Genomic DNA, 20,255 nt, shown 5'->3' on the forward strand with positions numbered 1-20,255 from the left:
CGAATTGACTTCACGGCGTATAGGGATGAGACGCGTGATTGAGCCGCCCACGCACCAGGTCACGAAGTTACAGTCTCTACGCGTTCTTATCGTCCCTGAGGACTTCGTTTCGACGTCTTCTCTTCGCGAACGTAAGGAACAGAAACCGGCTGTGCGCGCGCAAGTGTCTGGTTTGGATGTGTTTGTGCCAAATTTAGACCTGTATGTGTCGAGCGTGCTTGTGTCTGTGTACGATTGTGATGAATACGTGTTTGTGTAGGTTTGCGAAGTATACGAATGTTCTGACGCGTTTTTACATGTTCGTATCGAATGGATTTGTGTTTGGACGTGTTTGAGCAGGACGTGGACGCGTTTCTGTGCGAATGCGATGAGTGTAGATGCGTTTGAACCTGTTTGCGTCAAGTGTAGTAGTGTTTACATTGAACGTACGCATGTTTGCAATGAATTTCGGTGTGTAGATGTCTATAGAGGATCAAAAAATCGAGTAAAGACATTCAGAACGAACAGCTCGCGAGAAAACGAGATCTGCTCGGGTTGAACGAGCTATTAGGTTCTCTTCCCCTCCCCTCCCCCCTCCCCCTCCCCCTAAACGCTCGCTAAAGTAAACCGTGTAAATACGCGTGGGTCTGCTTGCTTGTTTATTTTCTTACTTGTACGCGATGTATGCGCGCAATATTCTCGTATACATTGTACGCGCTCGTCCACAAACATTTATGGAAGCGCTCGAACACGTGAAACGTGCCAACACGTTCCTTGCCACGAGACATTTACGTGTAAGGTACATTGGTGTCCGAAAGCACCCAGCTCTCTTAAAATTGAAGCTGTGAGGCGATGACGTGGTTCAACGTCTTCGCGAATCTTACAATCATCCAACAATCGTGCACATCGAGTGAGAAATCACTGGTTGATCTTTGGCTTGCAGTTGTTATCACGTCAATCACTGTGAACGATCGTGGAATATGCAAGCAAGGTTAATGCTTCGCACAAAGTATCCTTTGAAATAATGAAAAAGAAATATTTAACCAGGTCAACGATGCATTCAATTTTTGCATCTTCGTGTCATGTGTACTTCGAAAGCTTTCGTAAATATTAGCAACGGGTAAATTCCTCTAAAATGAATCGTGGCAAAGAATACGTTAAACTCTTATAATTCAAATGATCATTCGTCTATGACAACAATTACACAATAGGACATCGGTGAACATTGACAACGGAATATTAATTGAAGAATAAATTTTAATAAAAATGAACCATTCAACATTGTATCCACAATGTGAGAAATTGTAATTAACAACTGTTCTGGTCGGTGGCCATATCGCTTCGGAGCTACAATGGCACCCATTGCTAAGAAAAATAAAAAAAAAAAAAAAAAAAATAGAAAGAAAACTGAAATCAGACTTTTAAAATATAGGTATACCGCTTCTTGGCATTGACAGAGACTGAACGTACGTCGATCCGGTGTTTGTTGCACAAATTTCATTGTGAAACGATACGAAAACAACTATGCCTCAAGAGTTGCGTAATCATCGAAGTGTTTTTAAGAAATGTAAACGTACAAAAGCTGGTTAAATTTAATTTTGTTTAGTTGCGTTTTCTGTGAACGCCAAGAAGCGATATAGGTGTGCGACGTCGGAGTGGCACAGGGTTAAACGATCAACGAAAAACCAAAACTGACAGTGTGATACGATTGTGTAAGAAACATGGCGTATTCGGAGCAAAATAAAAAGAGATTCGAGCGCGCGCATACACGCGACGACTGACTCTAAACGAAGGTGAAACGCTAGGAATTAGGATTGCCAACGATCCTTTCAGCTCTTTGTACTTTATCCTATTTTGGTTTGCTGATAAAATGAAATTCATTATAGCAAAAATTTGGGGTGTTTTATTTTTTTAGGAATAATCGAAGCGGAAAATAAAAGGCAAGGCTAATTTCTAACGAATAAATAAATAATATTGGTAGCTAGTCCAAGGTAAATCATTTATCCGTTATTCATTTATTCGCTAAAGATTATGCTTACCTAGTAAAATTGGAAATTTATTACGAGCTTGTTTTATACGCGATCCAGTTGGCAACCCTAGAAGGGGATGTTGATCGTTCGCGAAAGAAAGGCAGCGAGATTCGTTTGGAAAAGTAAGAAAAAGGGGAAAACGTAAAAGAAGACGGGAACGCCCGAAGAAACTCGTGTTTTGACTTCTTAGGCCCTCGTGCGTCCTCGCGCTAACATCCACGTCGAGATGCCGTTGTACGTGCCACCCTCGGGCAGAGATGGGCGAAAGATTCGAATAATTAATGACGAATAAAAGCCTCTGTGATTCATTCGCAAATTTCGTTCAATCGAACAGCATTATTCGAACAATATGAATATTTTTGAATTGAATATGGATCAACGTTGAGCTATAATTTCATTATACAGTCCAGATTGTAATTTTAATCCACCAAATAATTATTCCATCGAACGAGTCATGAAGACACAAGCTTTTATTCGTTCAACGTGAAATATAATTTCGTCCTATGATACAAACTCTAAGTTTTACTCGATTTTTACACAATTCCAGCTACGTTATTAGAAACGGTTCCTTCGAATGAGAGTTTAGCCCGTCTCTGCACCAGCGAGGGATTCCTCCAAAAACATCTAAGACGTTAATTACACTTTCATCGCGGATCTTAGGTTCGTAGCGTTCGCCTTCTCGCGCCTATCGCGACACAGAATACAAATGATCGCCCCCAAGGATTCGTCAGCGTCGCGAAACGTTGCTAGGGGGTTGAAAAAACGGGTCGAAATAGTCGAAAGTCGTAGAAAAACGATGAACGCGCGATAGAAAAGGGTTCGAGCCAGGCGCGAGAAAGCGATCGGTTTCTCGTTTCTCATTACTTTTTTTTTTTTCTTTTGTTTGCTTTGTTTAAACATTCGCAAGCATAATCCCTTCAACGTCGTACGCTCTGTTTAGGTAATCACGTGTATAACGTATGCAACATCGCTAAATAGTATATACACACAGTACAAGTTACGGATTAGCGTTCACATTTATCATACCGATAGACAATATTAATAACTTGGTTTTGTTGTATTTCATCGTGTATCTCGGCTAACAATTCCTACGTAATCTAACCGCTAAACGTTAACTAAAGGTTGCTTTTTTTTTTTTTGCTTAACCATACACCTTGTTTTATCGGTCGTTTATGCCTGGCGTCTCGCTCAACTCTCTTACGTACATACTTAAAAACGAGTACCTAAAGATAAATCCATCGCGTAGGCATATGCTAGTGGGTCGTTTCCAAAAGCACGACGTCGGTTGTCGCGCTTTCGTTCGACGTCAGTTCTCCTTGGAAAGAATTCTGTCGCGTGCGATATTATAACGCTTGTAAGAATTGGTCTATCGGATTATCGGTGATTATCAGTCCTTTAAAAATCGACATCGTCGGAATTCGAATCGGACGAAAAGGATAAATTGAAAAATATGATGATAATGATGGTGGTGGTGGTGGTGGTGAATGCGAGCTCGTGTTAACATAAAACAGAGTTGTATATCCATCGCGCGTATGCGTGGAAACGGAATCGGAAACGTGTTCTGTCCCACCCGCGACATGGGTCGATCCGAGGATCGATCGTTCCTTCCCTCGAAGAACACGAAAAAATTCTGAAACATCCGTAGCTGCACGCGAGTAGGGAATTCTGGGCTGGAAAAGACTAGAAAAGTCTTGCTGGAAAAGGTTTCTCAGAAAATGTATGGAGTGTACGTTTTAAATAAATGACTGTGTCATGGTTCATCGATTACCGATCAAAAGGTGGTTCGTTTTCCACTCGTTCTAATTTTCATCTAGTTTACCCATCTTTGAGGTTATATCCTACAGGGGAGGGAACGACCCTCAGCTTCGATCCGCCATTGTAGCTGGTATTAGGCGTCTACGAAGGAACAAAAGTCTGGATACTCGATATTTGGCACAGATTAAACGGAATTTCAGTCCGTGGTCTCTCGAGCGATACGAGAAATAAAATTCGTCCTCGAAAAGGTCACTCCGTTATGCGAAACTCCGATCAGACGTCCATCGGCCATCGGTGCATATTAATGTGTGTCAAATATTAAGCAATGTATAACACATGTGTGTCTCGGTTTTAGTCGCGTTGTGTATGTAATTATGTATGTATGTATCATTAACTGTATTCTTGTTCGTTTGAATCGTTCCATTCTCTCATTGTAGCAACGTTCGAAATGGTAACCCCCGGTGTGTTGAATGTCGAGAAAAAAAAGTCATGCGCGTCGCGTGAATAGTGAATCATCGCCTAGCGTCGTCAAGTGTATACTTTTCAATCTTTTTGTTTTTTCATTTAATTCTCGTAACAATGTAAAAAAAGAACGTAAATAAGATTTTATGTATAATATATATATAATATATATATATATATAATATGTCCATTATATATATCTACATATACACGAATACACATATATATACACATACATGTATATACACTGGAGGATCGATATGCGTGTATATACGTATATACCGTGTGTATGCATGTATACATCGGTACAATACATCGTACGCAGCCTTAATCATCTAGGAATATTATTATTATTTAATATTAATATTATTATTGTGGTAGCAAGTCGCTTAAGTCTAGAAAAATGAAAATCCTGCCTCGTGTACGCGACGAGGGGAAAAACGCCCGCTTCGCTGTCTCGATTCGCGAAGAGGAGTAATGGAGGAAGGGTGAGAAAGGGGGGATATATATGAAACGGGGGATGGGTGAACAAGAGGGAGACCGAGATGATTCGAACCGGGATGCGCAGCAGGATTGGAGAATCGTTCGAGATTCAGAGAATTCGTCGACACCTCGAAGGGATAATATGTATATCGGTGGTATTTACAAGAAGAAGTAAAAGGGGGAGGGTGCTGGGAGACGTTTCGACGACTCGGTGGGGCGAGGATCCTTTCGTCGAGCTTCGACATGGCTCCACCTTCGTTTCGAGATCTCGCTCGATCCACAGTCGTGATCCAATCGTAGCTGGATCAAGATCCACCCGACCGCATCTACCGTCCATCGAACGCAAACAATGACGGGTTTCCTCGCGCGGCTCTTGGGTACCAGGGCTGGGCAAAACGTGGCGATCCACCGAGTGATCGGTAATCCTGGTTAACTCTGATGTTTCGAAGCAAGACGTTTAATAAAAACAATTATTTCTTTGATTTCTAATCGATGCTAGAAGGATTCACAGTGCATATATCTTCTGTAAAGAGTCTCCCACAGCTTACCAATCGTGAACAATAATTACAAGAGAAATCCAAGACATACTTAACCAACTTAGGACCACGTTCTTCGTCTTCGAATCGAATATCAATCAACGATCAACGAAGACCTACATTACGAAAACGAATCACCGTGGCCCACGATTACCGATCGACCCGTCAACCTGGCTAATTACAAAAGGAGTCGCGAATGAATCGCGATGGCTGCCCAACGCTAGTGGGGATCGATGATGGTCGAAACGAAGGCAGACGACGGGCAGTAGGAACATACGAAAACACCGGACCCAGACTCGTCGGACGTCCGTTAGGTCGGTGATCAACGGCAAACTCAAGGAGGCCTTCTCGAGCGTCGATTATCGAGGGGAACGGAGCTTCCGCGGCTCGAGCGTCCAAGGGTCGAACTGTCCAAGGATCGTCTCAACTCTTTAAAACAACGAACACTCAGATGATACGTCGTGTTCCGAGACGATCGCGGCTCGGACGCCAGTTCGTTCCCAAGAGGCCAGCAGTTTAGCGCGTTCAGTTTATTGATCGCGGCGCGCCTTTCGATCACGAGTGCTTCACCACGATCACGCCTGGTCGCTGCTGGGTCTGCTGTTGTCTGTGGAACTGGAACAACTCGGCCTGCAGTAACCGCTGCTTCGCCGTTGTAGGGCTGGTCGTCGACGTCGAGGACTTCACCGCTGGGTTCCCCGTTTGTTTGTTAGTCAACGCCAAGGGCACGTCCTGCGCTGGCTCGTCGCTGAACAGATGGTCCCCTTCGAGGTGACGTATCGCCTCGACGATGGTCTCCAAGTTCTGCCGCGAGGTATTCGCCAGGTACAACCTACCCTGAGGCGTACCGTCGTCTAGAGTGTTCGATGGAGATGGCAACCTGCAATTAGAGTGGTCTTTCGTTAATTTGATTCCTTTTAGAAAAGATGAAGAGTTTGTTGGTGAATATGACGGATTAACTGATACACGGAAACTCTAACACTTTGAATAATGGGTTGACAAGCTTACCTCTCGACTTCGACCTTAGGTTCCGCCTTTATCGCCGCCTCCAGAACACTGGGCAACCGCTGGGGCTCTGCTACAGGCGAGAACGGCCTGCTAGGGCTGGCTGTGATGTACTGTGGCGACGAGTTCTTGAAGTCTCCTGTACTCGAGGCGTACGTGACGCGACTCGAGGAGGAGAAAGAGTCAGCAGTGGTGGGCTCTTCGATGGTGGCAAACGTTGGATTCTGGCTGAACGCGACGATCTTCGGGCTTCCTGGGCACATTTCTTCCTCCTTGATGTCCACTGCCACCATGTCGGTGGGCTGCGGCGACAGGGGCGGCGAACTTGGTTCAGGACTAGACGTTTCCACTGTTTGCGTCGAACCCACCGGTGGCAGGGACACCACAGACACTACCTGAAGCGCTGCGACCGCTTCCTCCGTCTCCTGAGCGATCACGTTGTCCGTGTGCTCGATCACCTGCAACGACAAAATTTCAGAGCATGATTAACTCGGCGAACAAACTGAATTCCATGTCAAATTTAAAGGGAACTCATTCTACTTGGTATCATCCAGAGTTCGTGGATGTGGTTTTTTTTTTTAGAAAACAGATCACGAGGATTCGTGAATTTTAAAGAGAAACAAGGAATTTTGACGATTACTGATCTGGCAGTCAACGTATTAAACGACTCGTCAGAATTCGCAGAACACTCGCGGTTAGGCGGAAACGGTTTGCTCTAGAGATGAACTCTGACAGCTATCTGTGGATGACGCGAGTCCATGGGATTCTAGGTGTCAGGCTTGTGCGGTTGATACGACAGTTAAATGGGTTAAGCTATTATCACATTGACTGCCAGGTCACTCGTTAAACGAAGGTGTCAAAGAAAATAAATCCAGATAAAGTTGTCTTTTATTTAAAAATAAGAAGATCGAATATAGTGCACGCTATTCGATGTTTCTAATCGTTTATTAATCTGGCGATCAATGCGATGTACAAATGATTTTTAAGTAACGTAGAGCGAAGCTGTACATACCTCGTGCGGCTGATAAGTGATCAGCTGATTGTCCCTGAATCTTTCCGGGTACAGTTGACTTTGTATAGCTCTCATCTGCTTTTCCAGATGTAGCCTCGTGTGACGCTCCCTTTCCAACTGCCGTCTGAGCTCCACCACCTCGCTGTTGACCACGGAGTGTCCCTCTGTGGTCACTGTTATCACCGACAAGGGTTCCGGGGACATGCTCCCCAATCCCTCGTCACCGCTCTCGCTGACGTGCATTGGTAGACTAACGACAACACCTGCTGGAACAAAGAAATTTTTGTCCAACGTTTAATGCTAGTCTGGACATTATTCCCTATATAAATTTAATTAATACTTTCGTAGAGATTATCAAATCTTGATCAATCTCAAAGAATAGCCTCTTTTTTGCTTTGATGTCACTTAAAAATATTCAAAACCTTGGTACTACTTTGAAATACTTTCTTTTAGTTTTATATACTAGAAATAAAAATTCTGTGATTTTACCGTGAGTTTTTCATGTACACAAAAATTCTGTTCGTTTCATTTGTAAAGCTCACACGGTAGCAAAGTACAAATAGCTTTCCTAATGATGTGTTTGCTCGACAAATAACGTTGGAAGTAAAAATCACTTTGCCACCCCCCTGATACTTATGAAGAAAGGAGTCTGCAACACTTCAAAGGGAACGCCCAGTGTAATGATTTTTAAAGCAAGGAGCTATCCCCTTTCCGGGTGACTGGGTAGCCTGAAATTTTAATGGCACCGCGAGCTAAAGGAGAGTAAACGAAGTTTCGATCCTATCGATCGGATTGCGACTTTTTTCCCTACCGCGAACGGAACGGAATATCCGGCGCGGGAGGGCCGACCACCAGGAATGTAATTACTCTGGCGAAAATGACGAACGACTCCGCTATATTAATTCTTCGCGCTGCTTTCGGTCGACAAATTAAAAAATTCCCCGACGAGTCACCGCGACGAGACGAGTCACTGGCGTAAAGTAAGTTATTCCTATCGCCGGGGGTAAATTAGGGCCTGGGGGTTGGTTCATCCCGCTGATCCGCGAATTGCTTTTTTTCGCGAATGAAAAAGTGTATTAACATGCTATCATGGAAGTGTTATAAGCTTGAAAAGCTTGGCACCACTCTTAACATTTTTATTTTTTTTTATTTTTATACAGTACTAGAGGGTGAAAATTAATTCTGTGATTTTAGATTCAATCATCTCTAGTTTTGAATAGAAATATTTTGACAAATCCACGAGTTAATCGAGTGATTAAGGTATACTTTTATACGAGACTTCGTTAAACGTCTGCTTTTAATCAACCCTTAATGATTACCCTTGACTACCAAATTCGATGTTCGAGTATCCAACATTATCGTACGTCGACAAATTTATACAAATATTTTCATTTTGATAATTATTCCAAGTCTTACCTTGGTTGTCTGGCTTGCGTTTCTTGATGGGAACATCGCCACCCTCGTGCTGGTTCACCAATCTCTTCAACTGACAGTTCTGTGACAACAGCTGGGTCTTCTCCTGCTCCAGCTGGTATATGTACTCCGCCGTCTGCTGAAGTATCGCGGCCTGCAAGAAGAACAAAATATTGTCTTAGTAAACGATCCATCACGACGCTCTTTTTCTGCCGTAGGTTATTAATAATTTCGCATTGTTCTCGATCCACGCTCCTCGTCTCGTTTCGCACGCTGTTTAGTCTCCCCCTGACATCTAATTATCGCGGAAGAAATGATCAACGGTGGGAGAGCGGTTTACGAGCGACTGCGAATTGGTAACTGGAAAACGCAGGAGAGAAAAATGTTATCCCATCTGGACGCCGTAACATTAATCTCGCCATTTAAAGTAATTTATATAGGAGAAAAATAAATTGTACCTTTCTATCGAAGTTGTAATATTTCAAAAATATGAGTGTACTAAGTAAGGAATGATAAGCAAAATTCTCAAACATCCCCATCGGTCAAGCGATCCTGGGCGTAAAAGGGCTCGTGACTAAGATGGAAGCGTTTCGATCGAGCAGGATGACAAAAAAGAAAAAAAAATATAGAAAAAGAGCTCCTTTAAAATCCAAGAAACGGGAGACGAAGTGAAAGCAGACTACACGTTTAAAAAGAATCGAGGATAATGATACGTGCCAGACGCAGGTGTTTTCTAAGCATTATTTGTAACCTGCGTCGGAGGATGCAAAGATGGCGGGGACGGCACTTCCTGTTTACGTGGCGCGGGCTTAAAGGGTTTTACTCGAAAGGGTGGAGGGGACCACCATGGTCTGGCTCGAGTCGATAACATCCGGAGAGCCGACTATCGCGTGTCGCGCGTACGTACTACGCCGTAGTAAAACGGGAACCGGGGTCCCGTGGAAAGAACCAGTGAAAACAAAAGGGCCAATTGATACCGACTTCGAAGGTAACGGGCTCCGCTCGTACGTTTCGCACCTGCCGACAGGTGGCCAACGGACAGATGCTCCTAGGATCGTAAAGCTTCCGATCCGAGAACAGGCGTCTTTGCCTCTTTCTGGAAAATAACGCTGCTCGATGTGCTGGAATTTAACCTTTTCAGAACTTTACAATCTATTTTATTTTATTGTATTATTCTTATATAAATAAAATACTAAGAGTCTAGTACATTTTCCTTGATCATATCACGTTTCTTTGTCACGTATTGAAAGGAAAATCCAACGTTCAACGAACCCTGACGAAACGATCCATTAAATTTAGCAACAACGATCAATTTTTATGTTACGAATTGGATGCAAATTTTCGAGCTATTGGAAGCGAAATCTCGCCGGATGTTTTTCCGCGATACGTAAAACGACCAAGGAGAATACGATCGCGGATATCGACGACTAACGTCGTTAAATTAATTGCGGGTCAGGGTGATTTCCAACGATGAATCGGTAATACAATTTATGAGCCTCGAACGTTGTATAAAATGGAGGAAATTCGGGAAATCTGCGAGTTCGAGGAACGGTACGGTGCTCTGTCGTTCGACCAATCGATAGGTATCGTTATTTATTTATTTGGTGGACGGTAACCGTGTTTGTATATCGATTAATAATTAAACAGTGCAACAACTATTTAACAGGAACAAATCTGTGCAAAGTAAATTTACAATTTTTATTCGACTTTTTTTTTTTTCTTTGAAAAATATAACAGCTGCGTTCCACAGACATGGAGACCGAAGTTAGTCACGAGAGCAAGGATGTCTCGTACGAAGACGAAGACGTGCACATAGAGAAATATGGCACCGACATGAATTACAAGCATAGGTATTTGTGGATGCGCGTGGTTGTGCACGCTACTCTTCAAATAGGATGGCTGATCGGTATTTACACTGCATTTTTCCACGCTAAAGCGATCACCATCGCATGGGGTAAGTGAAACTTCGCGATTGAAGGAAAGATATTTACGAAGTTTCAATGAAATAATCCACCGCCACGATTTTTGTAAACCACCACATTTTCAGAGCACAATTTCGAATTTCTTACAGGAGTCTTCGTTGGTTTCCTGGCTATCCAAGGGATAGGACTTGGCGCGCATCGTGGATCGACCCACAAGAGCTTCAAAGCGACGCCTCCTCTCAGAGTCGCTCTCATCATCTTCCAAACCATGGCTGGCCAGGTAATTTTTCTAGTTACAGAATTTTTCTAGAGTTTTCTTCATTTCTCTCTACTATTTCCATTTTACTAGTACAAGTTACGTACATCCTTAAAATTTGTAAAAATGTTGCTCTATCTGATTTCAGAACAGCATGTTCACGTGGACAAGGGACCATCTTCTTCACCACAAATACAGCGACACCGACGCGGATCCCCACAATTCCAACAGAGGATTCTTCTTCAGCCACATGGGGTGGTTGATGATGAAGAAACACCCGTTGGTGTTGAAGAAACAACGCGAGATCGACGTTTCCGACTTGCGCGCTGACAAACTCGTCATGTTCCAGTACAGGTGAACGCAAATCAATCAACACGTAAAAAGTTTGAAATTCCATAGGGTGAATGGGAGCAGTCTTTTCATCTGACATTACATCTTTTTTGTGACTTTAGATTTTAGATGTAGAAGTCCAGAGAATAGGAGGATCGCACATGGAATTCTCTACTTAAGTCTCGCAAAAACTCGAACTCTAACTGCTCTCCCGAATTTCAGGCATTTCCTGCCGCTCTATTTCCTCGTGGGCGTGTTGTTCCCAGTCGCAGTGCCAATGTACTTCTGGAACGAGACCTTCTGGTGTTCCTTCTTCGTGCCGTACTTCCTCCAATACGTCACCAACCTCCACATCACCTGGTCGATCAACTCCTTCGCGCATCTTTGGGGCTCCAAGCCGTATGACAAGTAAATACACCTCCCAACAACATCTCTTACGTGGGAAGAATAGACTGAACTCGTTTATGCTCGCGTTTCAGGCGAATCAAACCGTCAGAGTCGTGGGTAGCCTCGTTTTTGACGTTGGGCGACGGCTGGCACAATTTCCATCACGCCTTTCCGTGGGACTATCGAATGGCTGAGAAGTTCAGTATTTCCGCCAAGACCCTCGAACTCCTCGCGTATCTCGGATTGGCCTACGATCTGAAGATGGCATCGCCAGCCGTCGTTCAGGGGCACATAATGAGGCATGGGAAGAAAACCGACGAGCAGATGCTTGTCAAGGAAGTCATCAAGTCCAAACGCGAGCGAAAGGACGCCAACGACGCTGCGCGCGCTATGTAAACCGAACAAACATAATTTTTAAAGCTTCAGCTCGCTGTCGTACATTGCTGCTCCAACGCGGCCTTTTTTAAATTATTATTTTTTTTTTTTTTAACTTAACTCCTGGGCTACTTGGAAGAGCTTGCAACTTGGAAAAGAATCTTCTACATTAGTATATAATAAAGTAGGCTGGCATGAACCTGTGCATGTTTTTTTCTGTTTCTATGTAATCTTGATGTAACGAAAACGTATTATTACGACTGTACAACGCAAAAATAAATAAAAATAATTGGACGTTAAATGTTGATCGTTTGAGTTCGAAAGTGTCCCGTGTCAGGTTTAATTTTAGTTTCTTTCTCCTCTAACGCCTAAGATATGTGGTTCTCTTAACACCTTGGGCCTTTTGCTCGAAGCTTTCCTGGTACGAGTCCACTTGAACCTATTTTTCTACTACAAAGTACCGTTCCCAATAAAATCATGCGGTTCGCCACACGAAGGGAAACATAAGCATGCACGCGGGCAAAGCAAAGGGAAGAAACAACGCGCGAAGAGGGGGCATCGCGTGCAACGTAAGAGATCTCTCGTACCGTGCACAAAGGCAAGGAATATTTCTCGAACAAAAAAGGCGACGGGATGAAAGGAAATCGCAAAATACGGAAAAAACAGCAGGGGACTCCGCAAGGAAGGAATCGAAGAATTCTTTTGCGGCGTGGAGAAATATTCCACCAGGAAGGAAACGCGAAGGATTTCGCTGAGGATGCCAGGCAAGAAAAACTTGTCAAACGTAACAAGATAGATGGAAGCGACGCAGGAAAAGAAATTGCAGGAAATGCGCGGAGAGGACAACAAGAGAGAAAATATAGAGGAAAATGCAAGCGTCGTCCCGGATGGAATTCAATAAAGGGAGGGAAATGGAAAATGATGTCTCGAGGGAGGACGAATCGAGAGGAAGAGATGAAGAATGACGTAAAATCAAGACGTTTGGAAGCTGGATGATACGTGACCTAGGACAGAAATTTCGACGAAGGAAAGCGGAGATGGTGTAACTTCGAATCACATGTTTCTAAAGAAAATCATCAGACGTACCAAAGACTTTTGAACAATAAACCTGGAGGTATCCCTCGCAAGGGTTGTCACTATTCCGACGAGACGTCGAGAGAGCAGACGCCGAAGAAGATCAAGGACGAGGAGGCTCCTTCAAAGAGACGAATGAAGGAGAGGGTGCGAGGAAAAGGGGACGAAAATCTCCAAAAACTAATCGAGGAGAGGTAAAAGGAAAAGACGCTCCCGTGGGAAGGGTGGGAGTTGAAGGTGGGAGTTGAAGGCGGGCGACAGGAACAAGGTGGACGTCGCAAGAAAGGGAATAAGGAAACCACAGAGCGCCAAGCGGAGTCTTAACGCGACAAAGACGTGCAGGAGAGAAAGGGTGTCCCGGGCCACCGACAATAATATCGCCAGACCGGATGCGAGTCCGGCAGTTCTTATTATTGCGTTTGCGTGCACGTAAGGCTGCTTCTTGGAGCAAAATCGCGAACACTCGGCATCTGCCGTCTCCACAAAGGGCTTAAACGAAAGGACCGCCTTCTGCGCGCTCTGTTTTCTTCGCGACTCCCCTAACCGCGCAATTAAAACCTCGGGCGGGGGGGGAGGGGGGGGGGGAGCGTCTAAGAACGCGATTGGAACACGACGCAACCCGTGCAACTTAGACCAACGAGAAACGGAGAAATTTCTAGATGATTCGATACATTGTTTCATTTTTCAATATTAACAATTATACGACTCTCTTTAAAATACACTTTAAAACTGCACCGAAAATTTTTTAGAGAAGCGGTTAATTGTAAATCTGAATTCCACTCGTGCACTGGATAAAAATTTAACGTTCAGATAAAATTATTTTCTCATTTCGTTATTTACGAACATTCCTGATACCCCCAAGCGTATGGCTGAGCTTTTGAGAGGCGGTGTACGTCTAACTGTTGACAAATGACAATATAATAATAAAATATAATCGAATGAACGAGCTCGTGCCTGTTACTCGATGGAACAAAAGGAAGCAGACCTCGTGGCTGGGTGTTACGACGATCAGGAGACCGGAAGGCTACCAAGACAAACGTCGAGGCTGATCGGATACAGTCAGCTCGGCCAGAGTTCCAACGCACGTGCCGAAATCTTGCTAATATCATTCTGCAAACTCGAGGTGGGCCAAGGTCGAAGCTCAGTTTCTTAAACGACCTCACGGAGCGATTTATGACTGGGAGAGAAGCTGAACACAGCCGACTGACCGGCGATCTTTTTAAATAACCTGTTCCGAAAAATCACGAGAACGTTCACCGAACACCTACTGTACATATGAAACATTATAGAAGAGCGTCGAATTAATTTAAAATTAATTTTCTAGTTCAGTAGTCGTCGCCGAAAATTACGACGAAAGCGTTGGGAACCCTTTTCACCCCAGATTTTCTTCGGTGCAATTTCCTCGAGCCTAACTGGACTTGGAACTTCGAAGGCTTGGCGGAGTAATTTTAATAAAATTTTCAAAATGTAGACAAGTAGCTTGGAAGTCGCGGTGTTAACGTCTTCGAAGACGTGTTACTCCGATCCTGGTCTCAGGGAAGCCGTAGATTACAGTTAATCCTGTCATTGTTTGGCGCAATTGCCATTACAATCTGAGACAATAAAGTAAGCGTAATCTGAAGTGTGTTCCTTGGAGTCGTTAAGCGGGCAATTTCTTGACGGGAAACGCTTCCTGCGCGGGGAATTGGAAGCGAGCAATGGAGAACGTCCGATACTCGTCTTGAACTGATTGCGACTGATCCAACGTGATTCGTTGGTGTCTGAAATTTCTCAAGGAGTCTTAACATAGAAGAAGGCGTCACCAAACATCGTCTCTTCGAGAATATAAGGAAAATAAATGAGAATAAAAATTGAGACGTGCTCGTGACACCCATCAATCTTCCAATAATTTTTTTTTTTTTTTCCATTTAGAGTCACATCGAGGAGCTCTCGAGCAACTCGCCCATTTTCCAGAGCGCTCCTCGAGCTGGAAAAATCAGGATACGACAGCTGTGACCGTGGCTGAATGGGCTGACGACACAGCCGATCGATGAGAGTAAAAGACTAGAGGGCATAATGCCGCGCAGCTGGCGATCAAAAGAAAGGAAAGTTCACAGCCGTGAAGCGTGGTCTGAGCACGTGACCCTACCTGCCGAACTCATTTTCACGTGTAACCGACTTCGTATCCTTTGCTTTCGACACCGAATCGCTGCTTCGAGCCATACTAGAAGTCGTCCACGAGGAAAATCGAGCGATTTCGAAGTTCGCGAACTGCTGGAGTTTTCTTTCAAGTGACGAAACGTGGACCCTAGCTTCGCACGAAAGCTGGTTGACAGTGCGAACTAAAAAATAATGTTTTTATCTTTGGGTGCCAAAATGGCCAAGCACAGGCCTGTAAAGGGATGCTGGGAGGGAAATGAAAGAGATAATAGAGGCGAGGAGGGAGCGGTAGTAGTAGTAACCAGTCGTGGAATGCCACGGCTACGAGTATTTACTACGCTGCGTGTAACAAGGGCATAGAATCGCTGCTCGGGTTTATTCCTTTTTTCTTGGTCGCTTGTCTCCAAGTATCTTTCTACGAAAGTACCTGACGCGAATGATTAGGTTAGCCTTGTCCTTTCAGGCTTTTAATACGCCCTTTGCCCTATTTGTTTCGACGTAGACACAGGGAATCTTGTCTAAGAGGCGCGCGATCATCACTGCTTGGAACTAGACCTCAGCATCTCTCACACGGACTACAATTTGGGTATTTAAAAAATTTGAAATGTTCTGAATCAACCCACTGAAGTCTCCTGCATGTAGAATAACAATAATTTAATAGCAGAAGAGTAAGTGACATGGCCTCACAGGGTAACCTAATACCTCCCACGTTAATTGTTTGCGCTCGCAGGCACTTCCTTTTCGAGGAATAACGGCGACAGGGATTTTGGAGTTACCGAGCACTTTGCCAACGTACGTCGACGTGCCATAATATTGGAGTACTTCGCGACGACGGAGCAGTGAAAGCAAGCTGAGCCGAAAGAGCAACATCGGCAATCGGTACGCTTCCTTGAATAATTAAGAACAAAGACACACAGGATCAGATGTGTGTATTCAGTCGGTTATAAACCGGAATTATTTTAGCACTTGCGTTTTCGTTTATTTAGTTTATTTCGTTTGTTTCGTTTATTGGATCCATTATTTAGGATTCATTTCAAGCTTGGAAACGAATACATAGAAAATGATGAACTCTCGAGGAAGTAACGTTTATTAGTGTTTATTGACGTTTTTATTGAATTTAAAATTATTTGAAATAACACATTCACGAATTCTACCGGTTCAAAAAGCGTCCATTAAGAAATTTGTTAGCAATTCAGCTTTCTAATGATCAGGTAGGACTCTTGGGTCATCCTGTACGCAGGTAACAGGATCTTGCCATAACACGGTAAACAGCATAACTCGAGTCTTGACAGTCGGGCGTCTTGACGGATTTCTAACTGTAATTGACGCTAAGTGGTATAGACACCGAGCACCATGTGACCGAGTACCAGATAACTGAACTAGTAAGCAACTAGACTGCAGGTGAAATTAAGCCGAGCAAAGTTTTCCAAGAGACACACAGTCGATCACGCAAGTCCTGAGTACCACGCGATCTAATTTATTATGAAAATTCAACCTACCGCAGGGCTACACGCTGCCCCAAAGATTCTCATACTTTTGTTCGATCGTTGTTTCTTCTTGGATAGCTTATGAACTTTTTCAAAGTACGGAAATTCTTTCCTCTTTGATACAGTGAATTTCAGATTTGATTTCGATGCTTGGAAATTAAAAAATTAGCAGATAAGCAAGTTCAGGTAAATCTAAGTAACTTCAAAACTGAAAATTGATAACCAACCGATTGGTCGACCGTGGGTGTCTCGAAGCCATCGCTCGACGCGGGAATTCGCTCCCACCGAAAGTCTACTCGGCCTTCGCGAAGAATCGAATCGTTTTGTTCTTGTTGTGTCGGCGTCGGCGGCGTCGGCATTCCAAAGACCGAACACGATGCAGGAGAGCGGGCTGCCCGGCCGCCACCTATCGAACTCGCTCTCACTTCGCTGCAGTTTCGCGTTCCTTTATGACCCTGCGTGCCATCGATAGTCCAAACGTTCACTTCTCTCAGCATCGAGGTTTGCTATTGTCTTCGTCATTCGCGCGCTCCACAGATCCATACCCCACCACTACCATGATTCCTGGAGGAAGCTTCGAATTATGGCTCGAAGTTGTCTTCCATAGGTTTCGTGGATTTTTATTTAAAATGTTCACTTAAGGTCACGATCCAAGCCTGAGCAGGTTGGAATCTGTTTGATGGAAGGGATCTTCAGCTAAGAAAATTCTAATAAACCATATCTAATTGTGAGATTGCGTCAGGAAGTAGAAAGTGTGTATAATTGCACGCTCCAACATAAAGATGGTAAAATTGATAACCAAGCAAAGGGCACTAAATTAACTGGAACCAAACGAATCCGAGATTGCTTCACCCGTAGAGAATGTACGGGAATACTGAACGCGATCATCCGAAAGTCAATCAAGCTCTGTCAAACTTTCAATCAACTGCCATGCCTCGGACAATGTTGGCAAAACTTGGAAGTCTAGCTAGAAATTAGATTATTCATGGCTACGTCTGTAAATATACTTCTGGGGTGGCATACTTGCCCTCGAGAGCCACGCCTCTATGGGTCTCTGGGAAACCAACCTCGTCTATCTCCGTTTTCGTGAAATTCCTCCATTTTAAGGCGTTGGGGAAAAATAAACTAACTGTAACTAATTGTACCCTGAGTCTAGTCTAATTCTATTAATCGACTCGCTCCAATTCTAAGTTAAACTCATAATTTCGAGGCCCACCTGCAGCCAAGTTCAATGTAAACGTCCTCCAGGCTCGCAAATGTTAAACAACCGACCAATTAGACTTTCTCGGTTCGTTCTGTGCATACCAAGACCGATGTTGCTGTTGGCAAGATACGATTCGTCGGACACGTCTCGAGTCCTGACACGGAGGTTCTCGAACGACTGAAATAGACCTACGCGAATCTAGATGAGGCTTATTATTCGTTCGAGTCCCCTCGAATCGGTCGAGTAGTCGCTCATCCTTAGCTGCACTCTGTCTGGGCATCGCTTCGCGACCGGATCTCGAGTATTTACAGAAAATTGACAAGACCACGAAGACGTGTACACTTGTTTCGCCGTGGAATGTCGGTTTCGTCTTTCAAAGAAACGCTGTTTGGACGCGAAGTGGCTGCTGGCCAAAAACGACTCGTTGTCCCTACCGTCAGCGTGTCATCTTTGCGAATATTTCTGCCATTGCCATGTAACTGCCTTTACAAGAGAAATAGGTGTTATTGAAATAAATGTTTCTTCTATTCACTCTGGTATAAACGATGTAACTTGAAGGTAACGCTAGCAAATACGCTCTGAATCGTGGAATCGTTTATGCAGATGTTCCTCTGCGTTACCAAACGACATGCAACACATGTTTAATTAGCCTTGATACACGAAGGAGGAAAAGAAAAGGGAACCATACTTTAAATTCTACAGGACCATTTATAACAGCTTGGAACGCGGTTGCAGTTTCGAGGATAAAGTCCAACAGATTTCCATGGCATTTTTGGGTAAACCCCTAATTTCCCCGTAATGCGCGGATTCGCAATTAGCCGTAAATTTCCAAGATAAAACGCATTGCTGCAAGGAGGCTAGTATTTTCATATTCGAGATATACGTTCTAGGAAAGAAACTGGAATTAAACTCGACCCATTGTTACCTCCGCTTATAAACATTCATTTATAAAGGGTTTAATATCCACTAAAATCTACTACGATCGTTCGCCAAAAGTATCTTGTCTAGGTGTAACTTCACACGCGTGAAAATTACTCCCGTCCAAAACGGGAGAGCACGATACATTCGAACGTAATTACAGGGTCGATTTCACGGTTCCGTTAGGGCTTTCGCGTGTTTTCTTAAAGGCGGCCGCAAACTGAGACGAAAGGCAATTAAAATTCCCAACGATGAGGTAACGAGAGGCGAAATCGACCTTCCTGAGAGAAAAACGAAAAAAAAGAAAAAGTGACGCGTCGTCGCAGTTTTAGAAGCACCTTCCAGGAAGGAAGGTATTTTGTATCCGCGGTGTATGCTAAACGGATCTACCTGCGAGAAAGGTGAAACGCGAGACACCAGAAACGCGAGCCGAACGACCGTTGCGAACAGTCCCTGCTGGGCCCCTATCCGATATTAATTTAGCAATGTAAAGATTGATAACTTTACAATTTAAAAAAAAAAAAAAAAAAAAAAGAAGAAGAAGAAATAAAATAAAATGCACTAGTCATTTTCTTTTCCGTTGGAATGGATAGATTCTTTCTCAAATATCGATACGCAATCAAAATATTTTCACGACCCCTGTGTTTCCAGAGAAAAACAATCTTTGGTCGGAACGCAATCTTGTTATCTAACTAACGTAAACGCTTTACTCGTCACTGCACGGTCTATTAATGCGAACGAGAATTGCAAATTCCCCCGCATTTGTTCGTCTGTCATGGCACATTGCGGTCAAGCGTCCCGGCGCCTGACGACGCCGCAAACGTGGCTCGCCTCGGTGCTCCAGCGTCGGGCGGAAACGCAGGAATAGGTTTTTCGAGGTAAACGCTTTCTGTTTGCCAAATTTCGCAACGTTATATCACACCACCTGAAAATAAATCTTTAAAATTATATCTTTAACTAAATAAGGTAAGGAAGGACTAATCGTTCTCCATACCTTCGATTCGCGTTCGAAAGGCGTGAAAAAATCAAGGTTGGCTCATGGTTCGCGTGATGTAACAAAGATGGACGCATTAGAGGCGCGAGTGGCACGCAGAGGAATAGGTATGAAAATGATCGTTCTCGATATATTATTATCAGTCACGTGACTTTCTAAGAACTCCCTTTGTCTTCACGAGTACTTCGAATCATTGTTAAAATTCTTACAACGCGAAAATTTAGCACCGCTAATTCCAATTTCTCCGTTTCATTCGCGACTCTAAAGCACCGCGCGTGTCTTTGGAACCCGATAGCCGCGTCTGAGAATTGGTGGGGACACGATACACGCTGAGAATCAGCATTTGATCGGTGGAACACGGGAATGGGAAGCCTAACTAGTTCGACAAATCGTCTAGGTACTCGTATGATTTCATCGAACGATACGACAGGAGAGGAGAGTGGATGATGGCGCATTCCAACGGTTATAGTATTAAGAACACGTATCCACGCGAT

At 43.9% G+C, this 20,255-nt stretch overlaps 2 protein-coding genes across 3 annotated transcripts; one reads left to right on the forward strand and one right to left on the reverse strand.

The window, feature by feature from the left end:
• Positions 1-1,856: 1,856 nt before the first annotated feature.
• On the reverse strand, positions 1,857-9,921 carry LOC128893164 (uncharacterized). Of its 2 annotated transcripts, none has more exons than XM_054153980.1 (4): positions 8,679-9,921; positions 7,263-7,528; positions 6,254-6,708; positions 1,857-6,125 (listed from the first exon to the last, which is right to left on the reverse strand). In XM_054153980.1, exons 2-4 carry the CDS (start codon positions 7,503-7,505, stop codon positions 5,801-5,803), a joined length of 1,023 nt encoding a protein of 340 aa, XP_054009955.1. In that variant the 5' UTR covers positions 7,506-7,528; positions 8,679-9,921; the 3' UTR covers positions 1,857-5,800. The 2 variants fall into 2 exon arrangements, with proteins under 2 accessions (XP_054009955.1, XP_054009954.1); XM_054153979.1 differs by having other exon boundaries at positions 7,263-7,525; positions 8,679-9,920.
• A 506-nt stretch (positions 9,922-10,427) lies between these two features.
• LOC128893161 (acyl-CoA desaturase 1-like) lies at positions 10,428-12,196 on the forward strand. The gene is made up of 5 exons (XM_054153976.1): positions 10,428-10,629; positions 10,747-10,877; positions 11,002-11,207; positions 11,406-11,591; positions 11,663-12,196. The coding sequence occupies exons 1-5, from the start codon at positions 10,428-10,430 to the stop codon at positions 11,964-11,966; spliced, it is 1,029 nt and encodes a 342-aa protein (XP_054009951.1). The 3' UTR covers positions 11,967-12,196.
• The last annotated feature ends 8,059 nt before the right edge of the window (positions 12,197-20,255 follow it).

The sequence above is a fragment of the Hylaeus anthracinus genome, unplaced genomic scaffold, assembly GCF_026225885.1.
Source record: "Hylaeus anthracinus isolate JK02 unplaced genomic scaffold, UHH_iyHylAnth1.0_haploid 26055, whole genome shotgun sequence".
In the NCBI taxonomy this organism is placed as follows: Eukaryota; Metazoa; Arthropoda; class Insecta; order Hymenoptera; family Colletidae; genus Hylaeus; species Hylaeus anthracinus.